The following is a 23300-nucleotide window of genomic DNA, read 5'->3' on the forward strand; positions in this document are numbered from 1 at the left end:
AACTTTCACGACAGCCTAAATACAAATGAAAAAGGCTACAGTGAATTCTGTTCAAATTGTTGTCTATAGGCTATGTGGGGATTATCTGACGTGTCTTGCCTTGTGTGTCTATTCTGTTTCTATACTTCCCCGGGCCCCTCTGCCACTCAGGTGGAAGAGCGCATCACTGCATGCCTGGCTGACATCTCACAGTGGATGTCCTCCAACCACCTCAAACTAAACCCAGACAAGACTGAGCTTCTCTTCTTCCCAGCTAAGTCCTGCCCTATGCGGGAGCTAACTATTTCCGTAGACAACGCCCTGGTAACGTCTGTCCCAACAGCCAGGAATCTTGGTGTTGTCCCGGACAGTCAGCTCTCGTTCAAAACTCACATCACAGCTGTCACTCGATCCTGTAGGTTCACACTCTATAACATACGACGAATTAGACCGTTCCTCACCCAGGAATCAGCCCAGCTCCTAATCCAGACAACAGTCTTGTCAAAACTCGACTATTGTAACTCCCTCCTTACTGGCCTACCAGCATGTGCACTTAAGCCTCTCCAGCTGATCCAAAATGCCGCAGCTCGCTTGGTCTTCAACCAGCCAAAATTTTCACATGTCTCCCCCCTGCTCCGCTCCCTCCACTGGCTCCTGGTCGCTGCCCGCACAGAATACAAAACTCTGATGCTGGCATTCAAAGCAACCAAAGGTATGGCTCCCCCATATCTTGCAAGTATGATCGAACCCTACAAACCCTCCCTCTCACTCAGATCAGCCAACGCAGGGAAGCTGGAAGTACCCTCACTAAAAACGCCGGGACAACGCTCCACACGTCCCAAACTCTTCTCCCTTCTGGCTCCAAAACTGTGGAATGCACATCCCATTGCAGTCAGAACTGCAGCATCACTCCCAATCTTCCGCCGTAGTCTGAAAACCCACCTTTTCAGACTCCATCATGGCCCATAGCACTTAGATAGCAATTCTGTAGACTTAGATAGCATTTGATACAGACTTATAGCATGTTATGTAGACAGCATAAGTGCATTGTATGTAGTCATAGCACGTCATAGTACATATGTATAGCATCGTAGTATAGATGTATAGCTTATATGTATAGTTTCATTATAGATATTCCACTGTTACTTTCTTAGCTTACGCATGTTTCATGATAAATGTTTTTATGTGATGTATTCCCATGCTTTTTGTTCTTGCTTAATGTAAGTCGCTCTGGATTAAGAGCGTCTGCTAAATGCCTAAATTGTAAATTGTGTCTTACTCTTGACCCATCATTGAGAAACTTTGAACGCAAACTCCCAGTAGGCCTAGGAAGAGCCTCCATTCCAGAGTCTTTGCATTGTCCTGGTATAGACGAATCCAGGAACGGGTCTCATGTTCGCAGCTTACCTATACTAAGCATTTAAAGTATGAGGTATAAAGTACAGCAGCCTTGTGTTCATAAAACAGAAAGATTGGGTATTGGGTAAGACTGACGTTATGTATCTTTCAGGACCTTTCACTGCTTCGTCTCAACCATTACTCAATGGCTCTGGTCTCAGCCAACGCGGTGGATATTTTGACATTCCGGTTTTTTTATGTTGCCACTACTGTTGGAGCAGCCATAAACTACACAGATTTATCCCTATGTTCTGGGCATCTTTGTAATGTTAGTGTTAGTAAAAAGCAGGTAAAAGAGTAACGTTTGAGGCAGACTAACATCAGTCACTTTTCCATTCACTGTAGTAGAAGCTTGGTGCGGGGAAACCGCAGATGTGTCGTCTCCGCCTGCAGGAAATACGTAAGCTGCAACCATGAGACCCGTTACGGAATCGGTCCATAGTGCCAGGACAATGGTCGGAGGCCAACATGAGGTCGGCGACCTGTGCATCAAAGAGCACTTTTTGTAGTTGTCATTGTAACCATAAACCTTGAAGTACCTTGAATGTAGACAAACTAGTCAGCAAATAGATTCACAGGCTGTTGTGTGCAGCGTATTTGCACAATGCAAAAGATAGGAAGATGGAATATAACCATAAATAATGTTAACTTATGCAGTGATGAAATAAGATGGGGTCTGCTAACAGCGTGGCATCCATGTGGATCTTGGATGATGGACTGTCTATGCACAGTATGCAGTCCTCTATGATGTAGTACTGTACGACGTATGAATATATTTGGGAAAGATTTCAGCCCGGTTCAACTGCCATTGACTTTAATAATGAAATTAAAGTTTAAAAAGGTTAAATATTAAATAGAATATAAAACATATGTGGAAAGGGGATTCAGAGTTACATCTTTGGCCTATTGGCAGAACGCAAAAGACATTTGGAACACATCGGTCCAGCCGTTTGCGAGATTTGGCCCGGACTCACAGACTCACTCCCAGACCCTCTCCTATACAGATGAGCGATGCTGTAACAATGACAAAATCATGAGAATCAAATCTATCAAGTCAAAAAGTCAGCATGAGCTCTCAAACAGTGATCGATCGGTGCGTGTACAACAGTTACACAATCCTAAAACGTGGACGGAAGGAACACTCATTTGGATCATTAGGGCGAGATTTTATTAACCCATTCAGACCTGAGACCAGATTCTACAAATGTCTTCTAACTATGACAGTTTTCTGAAAATCCTATCTTTCTACATCAGTGGTTCTCAAACCTTTTCATGTCAAGGGCCCGAAAAAAGTATGTTTGGCCCGCCAGAAGAAGAGTGGCGTGCTACGAGCTTGTAGCACTTGTAGCAGCAAGCTTGTAGGTCTGCTATTTTTGAAAAATCGTGAGAATATTTATTTCAGAAAACTGGGGGATTTAGAAGATTTAATTTTTAATTTTTAGGTCAGGCCTAAATGGGTTAAAGTGGTTGAAACCTATAAGGTGACACAGTTCCAGGTCTAAAAATGTGTTAAAAAAGACGGTGCCCACCTGGTGAAGACAGGAAGCTGTGACTGGATGACCTGGACTCTCACGATGACCAGCAGAAGGGTGCTGATGACCAGCACGATGAGCTTCAGCAGGGTTTGGAGAACGGCGTAGGGGAACGCGTCCTTACCCCGCAGCACCTGGACCAGTGTGTCCAGCAGCATGGGCAGGGTAAACTAGGACAAACACATGAACAGGTCAGCGTTCATCAAAGTCAGAAGTGTTCAGTGTTGTTTTTGGCAGAAATTTTCGATTTTAGTTTAGTCATAGTCTTTGGACTGAAACTTCATTTAGTTTTAGTCACATTTTAGTCACCCTGAATGTCTTAGTGTTAGTCTAGTTTTAGTCGACTAAATGTCATAAGATTTTAGTCGACTAAATCTACAGTTTATTTAATCGACTACATTTTATTTTGGCGGGCCTTGATGCCGTCATATTGAGTGTTTTTACACTTACTGAAAAAAATATTTTCAGCATGAAACCAAGTGTAAAATGACTTATGCTGGATCTCTTGTCCACTAGTCCCTTCCTAACATTTTAGTCTAGTTTTTATTTCTTTGTAAAAATTGTCAATATATTCAGTCTTAGTTTTAGTCATCATAGCTTAGTTTCCATTAGTTTTTGTCAGTGAAAAAAGGTAGTCAACAAACATTTTACAATGTTTAGTTTTAGTCGACGAAAGCGAAATTTTATGTTGATATGTTACACGTTTTGAAACCGAAAGCTAGTTCATTCCACGTCGGATTGCCACAGATGGCGTCTGAACAGCTGAGAGCTGAAGTACAGAAGAGAAAGATCTGGGGTCAGCTCAGGCTCAGCTGCAGGCCATATAAGGGGGATTTAGAGATGACGATGTTGGAGGGACGAAAATGCAAAGGAAGGAGGAGGCTACTGTAAAGGAATAATAATTCACTAATTCGCTACTAATTTAGTAATCGTAATTGAATCAGCAATTCATCGCTGGAGTTATTAATTGTGGGTGTTTTTCCACTTAAACATAGTTTATCCAGTGTTAAATGTAACTACGGTAAGCTAAAGGGGAGAGTGAGCCATCTCCAGATCTCTTCCCTTACAATCTGCTGATAGTTGCACATGCACAGACACTACTGACTGCAAAGCAAAATATGACACATAAGAATGGTGGCGCCAATGCAGAATCACATGGTATCCAAAAACATCTAAAGTCTGATGTCACCCTCAACATCTTGAAGAAAAGGATTACCTGTAGTATTTGTAAGATTACAAATAGTTTCTATTGTACATTAACAAAGCAATACAACTATGTCTGTACCTGTATGCCGGATTATAGGACCAAGAACAAAAAATATGACCTTAAATTACCTAGTTTAAAAGAGAATACTGTTACCCTTTAGAGTTTAGACTGACAAATGTGTAGCTATTCTAAATGTATGCAGTCAGAATAAGAGTAAAGGTACCATGGGTTGCTATAATTTATTTCGATTTAATTTATTTCATTTGAATAGCAGACAAATCAGCAGCTGAGCTAAATGTAATACATTATGTATTTTTGAATGAACTATTCATCTTTTTCTTGTCAGTTAGAACATGTCTAAAAGAACCTAAAATCAAATGTATAAAGTGATAGCTAAATAAGTGCCATAAACCAATTAATCGATTAATCGTTTAAATAATCACCTGATTAATCAATTATAATCGTTAGTTGCAGCCCTCTAACATCATATTATTATAAGTCTCATCCAGGTCCATTCTGAAGACCTGTCAGACACTTCTGACACTCGTGAACCATGGCACAATGGCAGTACCGTGAAGCGTAAACGAAAACGAACCGATACATCACAGGGACGGAGATCATATGTTGGTGTTCCGCGATCGTTTCACATGGAGTGTGAAAATATGATGGTGAAATCTAACACCAAGACAGGCAGCAGGAACTAGAGACACAGCTGCTTGCGATCACTGCTTTATACATACAAACATTGTACTGGAACTGGAAGCCAGTTTTTGAAAAATCTGATTGACCCTGTACAGCCCCAAAAGGTCCTCTGAGATTTGTTGTTGAAAGCATGGCAAAGTGTGAGCATTGTAAACTGTTAAGGTTTAAGGTTATGAACCTTACCCCTTGTGCAACGAACACCTCATGAACGCAGCAGATTCCAACAACTGTAATCCCCTGTTCTTTGCATAATGTGGCTGCTGCCACGAGGACCACAGTCAACGCGATGGGGGTCCATACTGAAAAATGACAAGAAAAAAACATTAGCACAGTAATATTTCTTCAAAATGTTTTGATGGAGGACAAATGAATGCAGGAGGAACAGTATCCAACATTGAGGAACCTGAATCGGTTCCATTTGGAACCGGTTTGATCACATTGTCAGAGCTGGTTCACGTCTGCTATACGATTAGTATAAAACATTTTAATATCAAGGACAACCGTAATTATGTACAAATGGAACATCTGATTCCATTTGCTCACCCTCAAGAGTAACAGGTACATTATTTTATCCCACGATTTTGTAACCCATTTTTCACCCGGTGCCAATTACCTAAACTGTAATCCTGGGCGCTACTCCCCCTCTGCCAACCTGGGGAGAGCCCTGAACTGAGCTCATGCTTGAGGAGTGAGCACCTGAAAGGGAGGGGGTTTCCCCAGTAGGACATATTATTCCAACCAGTACCTTTCCCCTCCATCAGGCACCCCGGCTGACCAGGGGGAGGCAGTATAGAGACCAGGATTTTTGGAAGTGTACATACCCTAGGGGACACGAGTGAAGATGCAAACCCCACACAGAGTGACAGAAAGGCCCCTTTCGCCAACCCCACCTAGAGTTACAGGAAACCGTTAAGGAATTGAACCGCAATCATTAAAATCCTACAGGATCCCAAACCTAGTCACAATATTTTGTCCAGAATTTGCATGAGGAAAATTCATTCTGAGGGATACAAGCTCATAAACATGCATTTCCATTTCCTGATTATTACTCTGAGGGCCCTTTTGGCTCGTCCAAAGATTCTAGAAAGCAAATAAAACCTGACCCAGCCTTTGAAATCACGACTCCAGGCTGTACGCCTGCAAGGAGCTTAGCTGAGCCAAGTTAAAGCATTTCTCCAATACACACCTGAACACGAGTGTTTTTGTAATGTTCAAAAATACAGAACAGTGTGTGACACTTCCAAAGAACGGAACAGATCAGGACCCAACATACAGTAAAAGTGATCAGACACCATATTTTACCACTTTGATATGCACACAGATGCAAAGACAGACTGTTGAACGTGGCATGAACATTGCTTGCCAACAGCCTGAAGTACTTTCCTCATGTTGGTCTAGTCTCCCTATGCTCATGGTCTTCTAGTCCAGGGATTCTCAACCCGTGGGTCGCGACCCCTCGGGGGGGGGTCGCCAAATTATTTTGGGGGGTCAGAACATCGCTGTTATGATCAATCTGCGCGGAGGAATCGTATAGATTCAGAGTAAATAAGGAAGTTTGTTGGACCGTAAGGAGGAAGGAAGTGAATGGCTGCGTGCGCAGCAAAACAGCTCCGGAAGTGCTGAGCAAAGTGTTGCCCAGCAACGGCTGCTGTCAAAAAATGGATTTCAGCTATCCCGTGTCCACACTCCACACATCTGAGGCACCCTGCGGTTTTATTTCGTGCAGCGAGACAGAGTGGCAGCCAACCAGACACATGCCCTCTTAATGTTGTGAAAAGCATTGTGAATTACCTTGGTGTTGAAATGAGAGATACAAATAAATGTGCCTTGCACAATGAACTTTGGCATAGTAGAATTGACTAACAGGTCTTGATTCAGATGACTTTATTTAACCCAATGGGAAATTAATTTTGAAGCGTACCTTGATCTGAGGATCTAAGATGTCTTACTTGGCTATAGTATAGCCCAGAGGGAACAATACATCATAAATATAGTCAGGAGCCAGACTATGTTTCATATGTGATTAAAGTGAATATGAAATTCACTGGGAGCCAGTGAAGTGAGGATGTAGTCAATTTATGGTTTAGCGACTCAAACAAGCTGGTCTGCGTGAGCACAGCCAGATGGCATAAAATTATGAACTCAACAGTATCAGCTGAGAGATCTGCCAAATGATGCTTAATGATGCAATGCACTACTAAATCATGTGTTAGGGTAAAATCCCATGCAGTTTCCTTTTTTTTAATGATGCAATGCACTACTAAATCATGTGTTAGGGTAAAATCCCATGCTGTTTTCTTTTTTTATTATAAATGAGAATCAGTGCAATTCAGTATTTCAGCCGTGACGTAAGCGTCCCCTCCAGAGATACTTCCGGGTCCTACTTTTGTGTCCCCATAGAGTTATATTGTGTCCCTCCGTCGGACTAAATATGAGATGAAAACCACGAAAGTCTCATTTTACCGCTTTCCTTGCAACAACAAAGCTACTGGTCTCCCAAATCTGGCTGTGACAGGCCGTCTGCCCCACACTGAATACTATCGCCATTTTATTTCATTGTGTCAACAAAATCCTCATTAAATGCAAACTATATTCAACATACTCAACCCTGCACACATTCTAAATATGCCCCCGAAATATTGTACTGAGTTACCACCTTCAATAATAATGATAATAATAGTCTTTATTGTCTCCACATCCTATATTTTCTTTGTCATGGACACAATCTGTACACATGTACAGAACATTAATAATTCTACTCGAGTTGGAAGCATTGAGACCCATTTTAACCCTAAATGGCTTCTTTTCTGAAAAATAACGTCATTGTAAAAAGATTCACGCGTTTAGATATTCTATTTACAATGAGATGCGGACGGGAGCTGGTGGTGCCACTTGGACCCGGACGTAACGCAGGACTACACAATGACGTCAGACTAAAATACAGAATATCACACATCGAAAAAGCAACTACACTAAGTTCAACCTTAAACCATTTTGGGCGGGCCGGGAACCCCTTTTGGTGTTAGCATTACGTTATGCTTTAGCTATTGAAAAATAGCAGATCTACAAGCTCATAGCTTGTAGGTCTGCTATTTTTGAAAAATCGAAGAACGACTGACATAGAAACATAGCTTTTTCAGAAAACTGTCAGGATGTAGAAGATATTTTTAGAATCTGATCTCAGGTCAAAATGGGTTAAATTCGATCATGGTACTTCCAAGTATCGATCGTCAAGGTATCAGTTCCTCCTCTTCCAGAACTTGGCTGTCATTTTATCCAAAAGCTAAACGGATGACTTATTTGAAGAATCATGCGATTTATGTATCATTATAATTAATTTATTAATATTTTCATTTACTTACTATTATTTCTTTTTTTTTCTTAATTAATATAATTGTGGTCTTTCTAGTCTCACATAGCCAGACCTTTCACAGCTCTACTTTGTCTGAGAAACAGGAGATATATACATATACAGTACACTACCGGTAAGTACAGTGTACCTATCATGGATACTTTCTTTTTTACTTTTTCACTTGGACATGCCCAGAAGTCTGCTTATGGTCATGGATTAGCCAAGTCTCCTACAGCTGAAACAGAGACAAATATAGGTGCATGTGAATGCTTTTTTTGTTATTGATGGAGCTGCTTTATGTTTTTGTAAATATTAAACATTATTACTTCTTAATTTTTGTCAGTGCAATGTACCTATTCTCCCCCCCATCTCCGGGTGTAGCAGTGTGGATGTCGCATCATCTCCGTCGCGCGAGTCAAAAAACGAACCGGGGCAATTTGAATGTAGTCACACAACGCGGGCAGTGGAGCCACCCTTCATTGATAAAAAAGGGAACATTCCCTGACGGTGACGTGACGCTGACTCGTCCGGTGGAGCCCCGGTGTTACTTGCAAAAGAACTTGTAATGCTACTCAATAACTCAACTGTCCAACTTCTGAATCACATTAATTCCTGTATTGTGAACCCGGCTTAACTTGGCTTTGATAACATGTGCCACCCTAGCTGAAAGACAGGCACACAGAGAGGGGAGGGGCTAAAAGACAGGTGCTGCCTGGAAAGCAGCCCGCTGTCTAACTACAATAACTCTACTTCAATGTATGACCAGTCCTACATCTGCGGTAACTTGCTTTCTAGTGTAAACATGCTATTATTCAATATCATGTCTCGAGTTGCAATGAATGTGCACAGTTTCGGCTCAAAACATCATCTTCATGATGATAAAATCCCACACAACTGTCACAGTATAATCCATGTGTCATATATGTTTATGCCAGAGTGTTTTAGTAAGGTTTTGAGCAAAAAATGTTTTGGAAGTACTGAGGATATGACTGGATACATGACACTTGGATTATACTGTAAGTAAGAGCAGATTGGGAGTTTATAAACTGATTTTTATATAGTTTTGTTATTGTTCATCTTGGAAACCTATTTTCTTCAATTCATCAAACAATTCAGTAATTTCTTCCTTTTTGATTTTCTTCATTCACTGTAAAGGAATTATCCATGAATTCAAGTCTTCACTGTATGGGAAATTGTATCTACTGTTGCGCAGATAATGCAAAACAGATTTATCTCTTTGGATTCAACTCTGTTGGCAGGGTGATTTTCTTGGACATACGATAGAAATAGAAACCTGTTCATGCCTTCATGGATCTTCAAATAAACTATGGCACCAGACCGTCACAAGCCTTATTAAAGCCTTTGTTTGTTAAACACTTGAATGAATTGGCTGTAAAATACAGACTGCAGCAGGACCAGTATTTTGTCCAAATTTTGGCTCAAACCAGTCAGGAGCCGGTAACAAATTCGAACTGGTTCTAGTCGGTATCTATTCCTCAAGTGACGGTTACAAACATATGCCAGTGGACTTCTGTGTTCTGAGAAAGTGGCAAGGTGCGGTGTAGGGATGTAAATGAATGAATCAATAAAAGGGAGGCAGCCAACCAGAAGAGTGCCGTGGTCTGAAATAGACAATAACTAGACGTGGTGTTTCAGACATTTTGAAATACACGCCAATTTTAGTGAGGAGGAAAAAATAATAATGGTAGTGCTGCTGGTGTGGATTCAGCATTACTGTGTACACACTAGCATTAAAAGGGTGGTTGGTATCAACGGCATCAACTCCGGGAGTGCTTGAGGGCTTAAGCACCCACTGACACAATAGTAAGCCAAATAGCACCCACTGACTGGAGGCTGAAGCTACCCTCCCCCTGGTCATTTTGCACACACCTTTACGGTGTTCACAGAACAGGTATTCAAATGCTAAATACGGTGGCTTTGTTCCAGTGACCGCACGGTTCATTCACACTGCTGCAGCAACACTAGCCCTGGTAAGCACTGGACCAGGGCTACAGCAACACTACACTGACACGGTCAGCGGAGAGGCTGCAGCAACACCGCCCGGCAATCTCCACGCTGACTTGAGACATGACTAACAGAGCCATCTCAGCCAAAACAGTGTCCGGTGAACAGAACTGTTCCTTTTCCTCAGACTACTTTTACTTTAATTAAAAGGTAAGATGCAATGGCTGTAATTGGGTCAAGGATCTTGCTTGCGTGAGCAATGGTGTACGAGATTGGTAATAAATTGGTCAAATCCTGACATTGTTAGACCATCTGGGGGAAATAAATAAATAAATCTGCGTCGTCGTCCCCCCACGCAATTCTAGCCTACCTAAAAGGTAAAATCCACCCGATGGCTGAAACTATTTAATTCTTTAGGCCTAGGCTACTGATCATGCTGCACCCACTGTCGTTATAGGAACCTTCCGCCACTGGTTGGTATGGCTGTCTGAGGACAGATAGCAGTGATCAGGCCAGACTTACCAATAGAGTGGTCTGTGCTTGTAGATCTAGTGTAGCACAGGAAAGCAGCCAGCAGGAAGATAGAGGAGAGGAGCTCAGCTCGCCCAACAACACCAGTTACCTAAGGATACAAAGTTAGTATGATATTAATAAAGCAGTACAATAAGTAAGTAGTGGTGGGTGGTGAGTACTAGTAGTAGAATTGGTACTGTAGTATAAGTATATAAGGAGTAATACATAATAGTAGTGATGGCGCTAATGGCCAGCGTAGTACTCCTCATAGTACTAATTGTATTGAGTATTGAGATGTGGTGAAGCGGTGTTTGAAGCAGTACCGGTAGAGGTACAGTACTAGTTATGGTTGCCCTAGTCGTAGCAACAGTAGAACCAACTTAGCAGGTGTAATAGTACAGTATTGAATTTGTATGTAGTGAAAACGTATTATTAATTGTACAAACTACAAGTAGTTTTGTACGGTCAGTAGTATTTGAAATGTGACCCGTTACAGCCTTTACAAAAGATAACAGGAATCGGTGGTAATCTGAGTCAATGTATCTCGAAGTCGAAGTTCCATACAATACTTTTCTCCAGCTGAGAAGACAGATTGGTAAATAAGGGTGGCAGGTAGCTAAATTGTATACTTGAGGACTGCCCCCAGGTGGTTGGATATTGAACAGTTTTTTTCCCAAAGCCAATTGCCAGAGTTTGATTGATTGATTGATTGAAATATTTATTTCAGTTTGCAGAATTACAGTACATTTCAAGCACAAACTCAATACAAATACTGTTAACTGTGAGTGGACGACCCAATTAAGTATTACACTTGTTTACAAGAGGGTCCACCATGTTCAATTCATCAAAAGATTTAGAGACGTACAAATAGACACTTCTATATAGTAAAAGAACAGAACAGGAATTCATCATAAAGGAAGCAAAAAGGGAAAAGAAACATATACATTCAGTGGGGGGGAAAGGGGGGTGGGGAAGGGTGGGGGATTCAGATTTTACGGGGGCCAGTTTCGAATTGCAGCCATCCGTAGGTGCACTTTGAGAGCGGTTTGTGAAGGAGTCAAGGGATTCGCATGTCTTAATGATTGTTGGTATAGGGCGTTCCACAGAGGCACTCTTCTATCTCCGTTCCCTCAACTTCAAACAGAGCACGCCAAAAAAAATACCCGATTCCACAGTTCCAAAAAAAGCCTGCTGAAATGTTCAGAACTGAATGTGTTCTCAGTGGAAGCGCTGCGTAGGTGTGGGCCAGGGACACGTGAGATGTGAAAACAACACCAAGGGCACTGTTTGACGACTATGCATCAAACTGTAAACATGCAGACCTGCATGCTCCACTGATAATACATCAGGTTTACAGGTGTAAATCAGTCCCTCAAACTCGACTAAAAATGATGATGATGATGGTGATGACCTGAGTGCCCTCTGGCCTTTAGCAGGTCAGCGATGAACTGTGGAGCTACTCCGTTTTGGCTTTAAAAACTAAAAAGGAGAATTTAAAAAATCAATTCTAAAATTCACTGGCACCCCCAGTGCAAATTGGCTAGAACAGGGGTTCTGTGTTGACTTTTCTTTGTGCCAGTTAACATCATGGCAGCTGCTATTTTGAAACATCTGTAGGCGAGATAAAGTGAACTGCGGTATAGGGAGTTGCAGTAGTTCAATCGAGAGGAAGTCCTTGAGTGGTACAACCACCGCTTTAATTTAGCTATGGTTCTGAGTTGATAAAAGCAGCCCTTCAAAACTTAAACATCCAGTGCACATTAGCAGACAGTGCAGGGGCCACAAGCTCCGGTCAGGTTGTAGATGCATTCTTGAGGGCCAAACATAATTGCTTCTGTCGATCATCTTTATCTGTTGTTCTGACTGTTCTCCATGAGTGAGAAGCTAGAAGTAGTGATTCCATTCACTTTCACTGCATGGCAAATGCATCAGTGTTTTTGCCACACTTATGTACGACCGTCCGTCACCAGGTAGAGCATTAATTTGTGTAAAACAAAAACAATAACTTGATATTTCTCTGCCATGTTACAGTGTAATTGCTTGACTGAAGCAGACTTTTTCAATAGACATTATGTCCAGGGAACTCTTTATGTTCTAATTATGTTTGTGAAACCCACCGACGACTATGAGTAATCAATTGAACCATTATTATTATTTCGACCGCAAATGACACCTCACTCATTATGGATTATGAGACTATACCGTAAATTAAATAATTGCATTTCAGGATGTCAGTACAATTAACATTAACATCACCAGTCAGAGAGACGACCAAAAAAACGTTCAGAAAAAAGACAGAGGGGGAATGGTGGGGGGGACACAGGAGGTTCTTTGTCCATAGTTTATCATGAAGGGACCTTCAGTGCTCTGTGCATAAAATGAAAAACAAATGATCCGTTGAGAGCGAGATTCCAGACGAAGATAATGTGAAGGACATTCGCTGGAACAAGTCTAAGGACTCATTTGTTAGGCAAATGATCTCTTTTTCAAGGTTCTAAGAGACTGCACTTAGATTAGACCAACGACATGGGTGGGGGGCAGGGCGAGGTGGTGGTGTGGGGTGGGGTGTCGAAGCCGTACAAGCTGCTGTGTAAAGGAATAGCGCTCCACCCCTGGGAAGCAGAATGTTTTCTTTGTCTTTTCTAACTCTCTGGTCAGGGCCTGTCTGGTTATCAATTCAGCCGACTTGAATGGGATGAAATACAAGTACTAATTGGGGTAGTGTGCAAGTGCGTGCGTGCGTGCGTGCGTGCGTGTGTGTGTGTGTGTGTGTGTGTGTGTGAGGGGGGGGGGCATGGGGAAACGGGGACGAGAACAAGGTCAAGTTCAAATAAGCAAACAAACCTGAATGCTGAGTTCAGACCGAGTTCAGTCACAGATCACAAACAGGTTGGGAAATTAACAGCCACTCAGCTAAACACTATTTACAAACCGCTTTTGCAGGTAACCAGCAGCACTCACTCCAAGTGTCCTGTTTAGCCTATTTGGACTGGAAAGAGGCCTGAAAAGTAGCTGGTGAATCACCAGCTACTTTAAGAGGCCTCTGTCATTAGGCCTCTCTGAGTCATGGTATTTTCTTTCCCTTTAAACTTCAAATGGGTTAGTGATACCAATACATTTTCAAGTGGGACCACCTGACCCAGAAAAGTATGGGAACCACTACGGGCTTGTTTTTTGAAAAATCGTGAAAACGTGTGCAAATCTTTCAATATATATATTCTTTCACAGAGACTGTTTTTTAACTCAAATATTTGCTTCTGGGTGGTCCCTGGAATGAAAAGTATGGGAACGGCTACGAGCTTGTAGATTTACCATTTTAGAAAAATCGTGAAAACGTGTGCAAATCTTTCAATATATATATTCTTTCACAGCAAATGTTTTTTAACTCAACTATTTGCTTCTGGGGAGGTTCCCTGGAACAAAATATTTTGAGATGGGGGTCCGTGATACAGATCATTTTGCATGGTCCTTGACATGAAAAAGTTTGAGCACCACTGATTATAGAAAAACACAGGTTTTTCAGAAAACAGTCAGGATTCAGAAGACATTTTGTAGAATCTGGTCTCAATGGGATAATCAGATGAACACTAACTTACCGCCTCAGCGTGGATGGGGTGCACGGCGAACAGCAGCGCCGCCACCAGGCCGGAGGCCCGGTCCAGGAAGAGGCGACACACGCGCAGGAAGAGCACACACACCACGGCGTGGAGCACCACGTTGAGCAGGTGGTAGGAGGCAGAGCTCAGCTCAGTGACGAGGTAGTTCAGCCGGAACGTGAGCACAGTCAGGGGTCGGTAGGATTTATGGCTGCGCTCCTGTGGAGTTTGGTAAATATCACAGCTTGTGTCAGGGGCAGTGTGTAAATCCCACTGAATGTTTATCAGGAGTCATACATTTTGTCTGGACTGAACTCCTCAAGTCATCCAACCGCCAATGTCCTCATTTACCTGGACTACAGTAAGTTCACTTTCAGAACAATGAATGCATTCAAGATTTCTGAAAGGTTCAATTCAATTCAATTCGATAGAGGCTTCAGAAGGTACGCATTTTAACGTTTTTTTGGTTTTCTTTTACTTTTTTCAAATTTACTCAACATTTTAAACTTTTTACAATTACAATGATACTCAGCCCCTTTATTCAGCACTTTTTGACACGTTTAGCTTCGTTTAGTCCCTTAAGGAAAAAAGGCTATTTCACGCTATTCAGTCAAAAAGCACCAAAGTTTATGATTAAATCTATCTAGAGCACTTTAGCTTATTACCAATATGGCCTAATAACTATTCAAAGAATAATTAAAGAGAGGAGAACAACCCAGCTAACAATATGAAACAGTACAACTTGTACAAGTACAATTTAAAAAATGCTCTCATACAGATTCAACAGATCAGAATCTGACCAGAAATCACGGATACTTCACACCCCCCACACACGCACGCACACACACACACACACCCTAATACTTTCTTCTTCAAATAACTGCTGCGACTATTTGGACTAATCAGAGATGAGCTCACGAATGATGACATTCAGGGCGAACTGCTGCTTTCAACCAAGAATGATGATGATGACGACCTGTATTCTACAGTTCGCCAAAAAACCATCCTGAAAAAGACACGAGAAGAATGGTTCTGCACCTGGCCCATGCTGGGGCCAATGGCAATAAACTAAGACATTTACACTGTTGTAGTTCTTGCAATCAACTTCATTAAGACATTAAGCATCAAAGAGCTCTGGATTGACTTTGGCTGCAGATAGAACTACTGGGACATTCCTGTTCATGAGATCTGCAATGCTCCTGGTCCCCAAAGCCAGAAATCGCTGGCTTTGCCTCTCTTGGTAAATGGTAAATGGTGCATTTATAATAGAGGTTTTATTCAAGGTGCCATGACCCGATCCGGGTCACGGCACCAATGTAACGGCCATGATTCAAACTCGGGTCTCACGCATGAAAGTACAATATCTTAACAACTAGAACAAAGGGATATCGCTATGGACCCGGGGGAGATATTAAGACTTTTGAGGCCATCAGGCAGAGGCTCAGAGCCACTCTGCTACACATACACCGATGATGGAGGAAACCATGCAAGGCACCACATCGGGAGCAATTAGGGGTTCAGAGTCTTGCTCAAGGACACTTCGACACTGTCTCGCATATAATAACAGGATGTGATACTAAAATCAGCCTTCCTTGACCATAGGAACATTTTGTTAGACAGCTTGGGAGGCAACACCGGATCTCATAGGCAGGCACCCTAGGTCGCATTCTCACCTCTAAGTCGGTGGACTCGATGTAAATGGGTGGAGAAGTGGCATCATTCTTGCATTATTTTTGCTGCGTTTGCGTTCACACTGCGCTGTATAACCGCAGCAAGGAACTTTATCAAGGTGTTCAATTCATAAACTATCTTAACAGAGACGGGTCTATCCATGGTAATGTGCACTGCGTAAAATATGCCCTCTCCGTCTCCAACTGTGTTTAGGTCTACTCCTCATACTCCTTGCAGCCTCATCCTCTTGCTATCGTGTCTGCGTGCTTGTCATATTGTTTCTCAAATTCTCACAGGTTTCATCTCACACTCTGTCAGGTTGGTGAACTGTGATGCTTTGACTGGGCCACGCAAGGACACACTCCAGCGTTGACTTGGCTCTGGCTGTGTGTGTGCTTCGGTTCGGGTCATAGTCGAGCAAAAAGGGTGAATGTTCTGCCCAGTCTGAGGTAGTGTGCACTCTAAATCAGGTTTTCTTCAAAGACCCCTCTGTAATGATTGTCTTAACTCTTGACCAGTCTCCCAGACCCTGCTGCTGAGAAAGTTGAGAAACAAGTAACATCCCCATAGTATAATGTACCAAGCTTCACCCTAGAGATGCAATTAGCCAGATGATGAACATTAGGTTCTTACCAGACGTAGTCCTTGGCATTGAGGCCAGAGTTCCAGATAATATTTCCCTCATGTTCACAGTCATTTAAATGCCGTTTGATAAACTCCAGAAGTGCTGCATTGTGTTTACTCAGGAGTGGCTTAATCACACTAGAAAGATTTACAATTCCAACAATTCAAACTTAATATATATCCTTGTGTACAACAACGCCCAGCGTTTTAGTTAGTCACCATGACCACACTGTTGGTATTTAGCTTTTGCCCACATTATTTGGCTACTGTTAAAAACTCAACAGAAGTTACGTTTGATGATCCCAACCGACTTAATTTGCTTGCTCATTGTCGCATGTTGCATCTGAACCACTGTTCTACTAGCAGCAGGTGAGTGAAATGTTTTTAACGTGACTTTATATTTTTTTGATTACTACAAGCTGCTTCTCATGCCAATCACTGTGCTGATTTGGCGTTTTAGAATACGTCCGTCTAGTAGTTGAAATGTTGACTCATTGTGCTTGTATTTGACAGTTGACAGATCGCATGTGTCCATGGCCACACTATAGTTCAAAGGCACATTCTGGCAGCATTTGTCTGGCAGCATTTTGGCAGGTCTACCTCCCTCCTAAAATGCTCTGTGCTCATTTCTTCTGGGTTACTTATTTTGTGTTTACTACAACAGAACAGAACAATGAGAACTAAAATGGAAATGAGACTTGACATTATTTGCTTACTGCTATAGGTTATTGTGTTTGCCCCAATTGCCCTATTTAAACGAATAGATGCAATTTGTTTGTATATTATATGTGAGTGAGTATGTCTATTAATCTCGAGAACCATAAAACCAAATGTTCATATTCAGGGTGTGACGCCTCAGGGCGAGAAGCGACGGCCATATCCACTGACCTCATCAGTCATCACATTTGTGGCTATGGCCACAACTGCTATGGCCTTGTTTAGCCCAAGGAGTATATTTCATGGATGGATTCAAACCCATAGTTTGACACGTCACATGCTACTTAAATAATTAATTAATAAATTAATGGTACCCCGACTTTCAGCAGCTATCAAAAATGCCCCTAGGGTGGCTGAATAGAAACCAATGTGGGATGTGTTAGTAGACACCCCTACAAACACATTGGTACGAAATGTATTCCCAGCTTTGACATTATTCTTCACTGACTGTGTGTGAAGTCGGTCGGATCAGCTGTTGTCCAGAACCAGTGTGCAGCACAATTATGGAACAGTACATGCAAAGTCAATGCAAAGATGTCTGTATGATGCCCGCAAATGATGCAAGATGAGGCGAATGACATGCACCCAGTACTGCACTGTCAATGCAACACTAACACAATATCAACAACACAATCTACACAACAAAACATCAACACAATTACACAGCTCTGAGGCTATGCGACTTCACTTCTAGGACATTTTCACACACACACACACACACACACACACACACACACACATGCGCACACACACGATGATGCATAGGGGGAATTAGTTTACCTCAGACATAGGTGTCCCCCAAAAGTCATTATGGAACAGGTTGCGAAGAGGGGTTGTGGGCCGCAAGTCCTTATTGTCTAGGATCGCTGAGACGTCATCAAACACAAAGCCGCATGACAAACTGTTCCAGTAGCACCCCACCACCAGTCCAGTCAAAAGCAAGACCTCCTTCCATGTCACGGCAGCCATTGCAGACCAAGGGCCTCATTGATCACTGTCCAAAAATAGAACCAAAAGTTACTGAATAACAAGTAGTCTCAGTGCCACAGCCATGTTGTCTGCAATTATACCGTCAAACAGAATGCCACTACAAACCATCGTGACCATGAATCATGCGAGAGGGGGGGGGGGGGGTAACATCCATATTTCTTTAAAAGACAGGTTTTAAAATGTGTATGTGTGAGCTTCATCCTTTCCCCGTTCACAGCTAGCCTAAGAATTAGACTCTCGCAGATGTATTTCATTGATTCTGACCTTTTCAATATCAGAATCGATATATATCTAAGAGAGTCTAACTCTAAATCTTAGGCTAGTTCACATTCACAGTCAGCTGTTATGGTTTATTGATACCAAGAACCTTGGCACATCATTATCACTTTGTGTCTTATTGTTCCCTTTCCTGGACACTGGATTCAAGCATAAAAACAAGGTTGGATATCTTGACTACATAGCATAAGTGCATAGTTAGCCAGTTTGAGACTACAGTACAGTACTAGTGTGAATGGACAGGAATGACAGCTGGTGACACGCCTTGTTGCTATAGTAATACATAATTATTTAAGTAGCTAAACGTAGTTATCAACCCAGCTAAAGTATAAAGTAACATTTTACATTTGTTAACTGGTATTACATTACATAATATATGTTATAACGTATTACATACAACATACATGCATTACATTAGTAGTCACATCATTAACATATCATAGCAAGCAAGCTAACGATGACTTAATAAAGCTACCCGGGTTACTTTAACAGCAAACATTTGCCCGTGTATTGTCGTTTCTCGTTAGCCACGCACGGAATTCTTCCAATGAAATAGAATGAGTGATTCGGAAGTTTAAATGTGAACGTTGTTACTTGTAAATGTATAGAAAACATACGTTAGTGCATTAAATCTGCCAGCGATATTCCACTCAGTGCATGATGCTAAAGCTAGCACGTTGGCACTGTCTAGTGAGCTAATCTAGTGAGCTAATTTAAGGCTTCCGGTGGACGATCTCTTCAAAATAAGAGTATCTCTAGAGTATTGGAAAAAAAATTAATTTGCACATTAAAACTACAAATTAAGCATTTAAATGATGCTATAAGACACACATTATGTTTCTGTGTAAAAACAAGTAATTAAATAATAATAATAATAATAATAAAGTTATCTAAATGGATAAATGCTATTCACTGGAGTGCATGGACTTCATAAAGTGGACACTGGACAAAAGACGGCTCCGCGAGGCAACTATCTGGACATACCCACGCGTCCGGGGAGATGTCCTCTACCACACCCCACTCTCCGCTAAGCGGGAGAGGTGTAAAATTCACAGCAGCAGAGCTTCTACTGTGGTCAATGCAAAAAAAAATACCGTTTCCGGACCCAGAATGGACACTGGACAAAAGACGGCTCCGCGAGGCAACTATCTGGACATACCCACGCGTCCGGGGAGATGTCCTCTACCACCCCACAGTCTCCGCTAAGCGGGAGAGGTGTAAAATTCACAGCTGGAGCCCTTCTACTGGGGTCAATGCAAAAAAAATACCGTTTCCGGACCCAGAATGGACACTGGACAAAAGACGGCTCCGCGAGGCAACTATCTGGACATACCCACGTGTTCAGGGAGATGTCCTGTACCACACCCCAGTCTCCGCTAAGCGGGAGAGGTGTAAAATTCACAGCAGCAGAGCTTCTACTGTGGTCAATGCAAAAAAATGTACCGTTTCCGGACCCAGAATGGACACTGGACAAAAGACGGCTCCGCGAGGCAACTATCTGGACATACCCACGTGTTCAGGGAGATGTCCTGTACCACACCCCAGTCTCCGCTAAGCGGGAGAGGTGTAAAATTCACAGCTGGAGCCCTTCTACTGGGGTCAATGCAAAAAAAATACCGTTTCCGGACCCAGAATGGACACTGGACAAAAGACGGCTCCGCGAGGCAACTATCTGGACATACCCACGTGTTCAGGGAGATGTCCTGTACCACACCCCAGTCTCCGCTAAGCGGGAGAGGTGTAAAATTCACAGCAGCAGAGCTTCTACTGTGGTCAATGCAAAAAAATGTACCGTTTCCGGACCCAGAATGGACACTGGACAAAAGACGGCTCCGCGAGGCAACTATCTGGACATACCCACGTGTTCAGGGAGATGTCCTGTACCACACCCCAGTCTCCGCTAAGCGGGAGAGGTGTAAAATTCACAGCTGGAGCCCTTCTACTGGGGTCAATGCAAAAAAAATACCGTTTCCGGACCCAGAATGGACACTGGACAAAAGACGGCTCCGCGAGGCAACTATCTGGACATACCCACGTGTTCAGGGAGATGTCCTGTACCACACCCCAGTCTCCGCTAAGCGGGAGAGGTGTAAAATTCACAGCAGCAGAGCTTCTACTGTGGTCAATGCAAAAAAATGTACCGTTTCCGGACCCAGAATGGACACTGGACAAAAGACGGCTCCGCGAGGCAACTATCTGGACATACCCACGTGTTCAGGGAGATGTCCTGTACCACACCCCAGTCTCCGCTAAGCGGGAGAGGTGTAAAATTCACAGCTGGAGCCCTTCTACTGGGGTCAATGCAAAAAAAATACCGTTTCCGAACCCAGAATGGACACTGGACAAAAGACGGCTCCGCGAGGCAACTATCTGGACATACCCACGTGTTCAGGGAGATGTCCTGTACCACACCCCAGTCTCCGCTAAGCGGGAGAGGTGTAAAATTCACAGCAGCAGAGCTTCTACTGTGGTCAATGCAAAAAAATGTACCGTTTCCGGACCCAGAATGGACACTGGACAAAAGACGGCTCCGCGAGGCAACTATCTGGACATACCCACGTGTTCAGGGAGATGTCCTGTACCACACCCCAGTCTCCGCTAAGCGGGAGAGGTGTAAAATTCACAGCAGCAGAGCTTCTACTGTGGTCAATGCAAAAAAATGTACCGTTTCCGGACCCAGAATGGACACTGGACAAAAGACGGCTCCGCGAGGCAACTATCTGGACATACCCACGTGTTCAGGGAGATGTCCTGTACCACACCCCAGTCTCCGCTAAGCGGGAGAGGTGTAAAATTCACAGCAGCAGAGCTTCTACTGGGGTCAATGCAAAAAAATTACCGTTTCCGGTCAATGCAAAAAAAATACCGTTTCCTGGCAGCGGTAATGCAAAAATATTAGTAATAGAAGAATTGCTTTCAACTGTCCAGGCACAGAATGTACAGATGTCTGTATGTTTTGCTTGAACAACTGTGTGGACACCACACATACTCAACCAATCTACTAGTTTGTGTATAAAATCTAATGGGTCATTGTGCATTCCTAAGGCCAAGTCTGGGATGCTATTCACTAGTTGTTGAGTGACACCACAGATTGTTTTGCAATCAAATGTGTGACCTGGATTTTGAAAAAACGCTTGAATGAGAGCTGCTAAATTCCCCGGCATAGATGACAACTGAACCATCGAAGTAGGTGTCAATGGTTTCAATTTATCTTGTCTTGTCGATCATGCTTTGTATCAACATTTTCTTTCTGTGGCGCTAGTTTCTGTGTCTCAGACATGATGGTGTCAATACTGGCTTGCACCACGCTAGAGTTCCTTTTACTACCAAGTACAATACAAGCAGCTTGCGGTCGCATTGTGCCACAGTTTCACTCCTGCTTTACTAAAACATATAACCTTAAGGGGACTAACTTTAATAACTTGAATGAATCCTTTTACAACAACACTGTCTGTGTCTTTATCCTCCCATTCTTTTTTAAGGTCCATCAAAGCTTTGATCTCACTGTTATCCTTCCATCCTAGTTTCCGCTGTTCATATTTGACCTGCCTGTACAAAGAAGTGTCTTTGCCAACTCCACTACGATTTCCAGCTATTAAAGACCTTGGGTCTGCATTGTTCACTGCCTCAATGTAAGCATTATGTGCAAATCGGTTCTTCATTTTTCTACCCAAGTTTGCACGCTCTGTGCTTCTAATATATCTACCTCTCAATTTGTCCTTTGTGTGATGTATGTTGCCAGTGTAAGCTATATGAAATATGCCGTCTTCGAATGAATAGAGATGTATTTTAAAGGTCATCTCACATGAAGTATGCCGACAGGCGACAATGATTGTCAGACATGGCTTGTTTGATTTTCTAACGACAGCGGTAGAAAAGTAGTGATTAACAAAACGGATTATACAGTATGGATTCGATTCCTTGACTTTGCTGGCAAACAGCTCTTGCCATTCATACATCTTAAAATATTTATTTCCTTTGACTCTTAAGGAGTTTACAGTGTCCCATTCTGAAGACTTCAAAGTAAAGGTAGTAGGTTCAATGGCACTGTGTTTGAAGGGTCCTAATGTAGCACTAGATAGTCCCATGACACTCTGAACAGTACCATCATCTAGACTCAGAGTCTGTACAGACTGATGTACAGTGCTATACGAGTGATCTATTTCTACAGCATCTAGACTCAGAGTCTGTACAGTGCTATACGAGTGATCTATTTCTACAGCATCTAGACTCAGAGTCTGTACAGACTGATTCTGTACAGTGCTATACGAGTGATCTATTTCTACAGCATCTAGACTCAGAGTCTGTACAGAATGATTATGTACAGTGCTCTCATGAAATGCGTGGTGCACAACAACTGGCTTTATAGGCACATGAACACTGCTGGTTTGATTTAAATGTGATTCATCTACACTAGTGCTGTCTTCCTGCACATGAACACTGCTATTCTTTTCAGGCTTTATAGGCTGCACATGAACACTGTTGGTTTGATTTAAATGTGATTCATCTACACTAGTGCTGTCTTCCTGCACATGAACACTGCTATTCTTTTCAGGCTTTATAGGCTGCACATGAACACTGCTATTCTTTTCAGTATATAAAATCCCCTGTGTCAATGGCTCATGATTGCAAGTAGTGGATAAACACGCATAATTGAGTTTGTCAAAGTCTCGACTAGGTGAAACTCCCAGACAGTCCATATGAAACCAGGCTCCACAGAGGTCACATGCAATCATAGCTTTATTTCGGTCATTTGGCGCTTGGCAAATGCAATAGAC

General features: G+C 42.5%; 1 protein-coding gene across 1 annotated transcript in view; it reads right to left on the bottom strand.

The window, feature by feature from the left end:
• tmtc3 (transmembrane O-mannosyltransferase targeting cadherins 3) overlaps positions 1-19201 on the bottom strand; it is a 55363-nt gene extending 36162 nt beyond the window's left edge. The window contains exons 1-6 of the mRNA XM_080762620.1: positions 19140-19201; positions 18037-18250; positions 14245-14463; positions 10658-10757; positions 5002-5117; positions 2907-3079 (exon numbers count right to left, since the gene is read on the bottom strand). Of these exons, the coding sequence (XP_080618746.1) occupies positions 2907-3079; positions 5002-5117; positions 10658-10757; positions 14245-14463; positions 18037-18225 (797 nt within the window). The 5' untranslated portion in view covers positions 18226-18250; positions 19140-19201. The remainder of the gene's footprint in view (positions 1-2906; positions 3080-5001; positions 5118-10657; positions 10758-14244; positions 14464-18036; positions 18251-19139) is intronic.
• Positions 19202-23300: the final 4099 nt, after the last annotated feature.

This window comes from Protomyctophum bolini (genome assembly GCF_963924005.1).
Source record: "Protomyctophum bolini genome assembly, chromosome: 4".
Lineage (NCBI taxonomy): Eukaryota > Metazoa > Chordata > Actinopteri > Myctophiformes > Myctophidae > Protomyctophum > Protomyctophum bolini.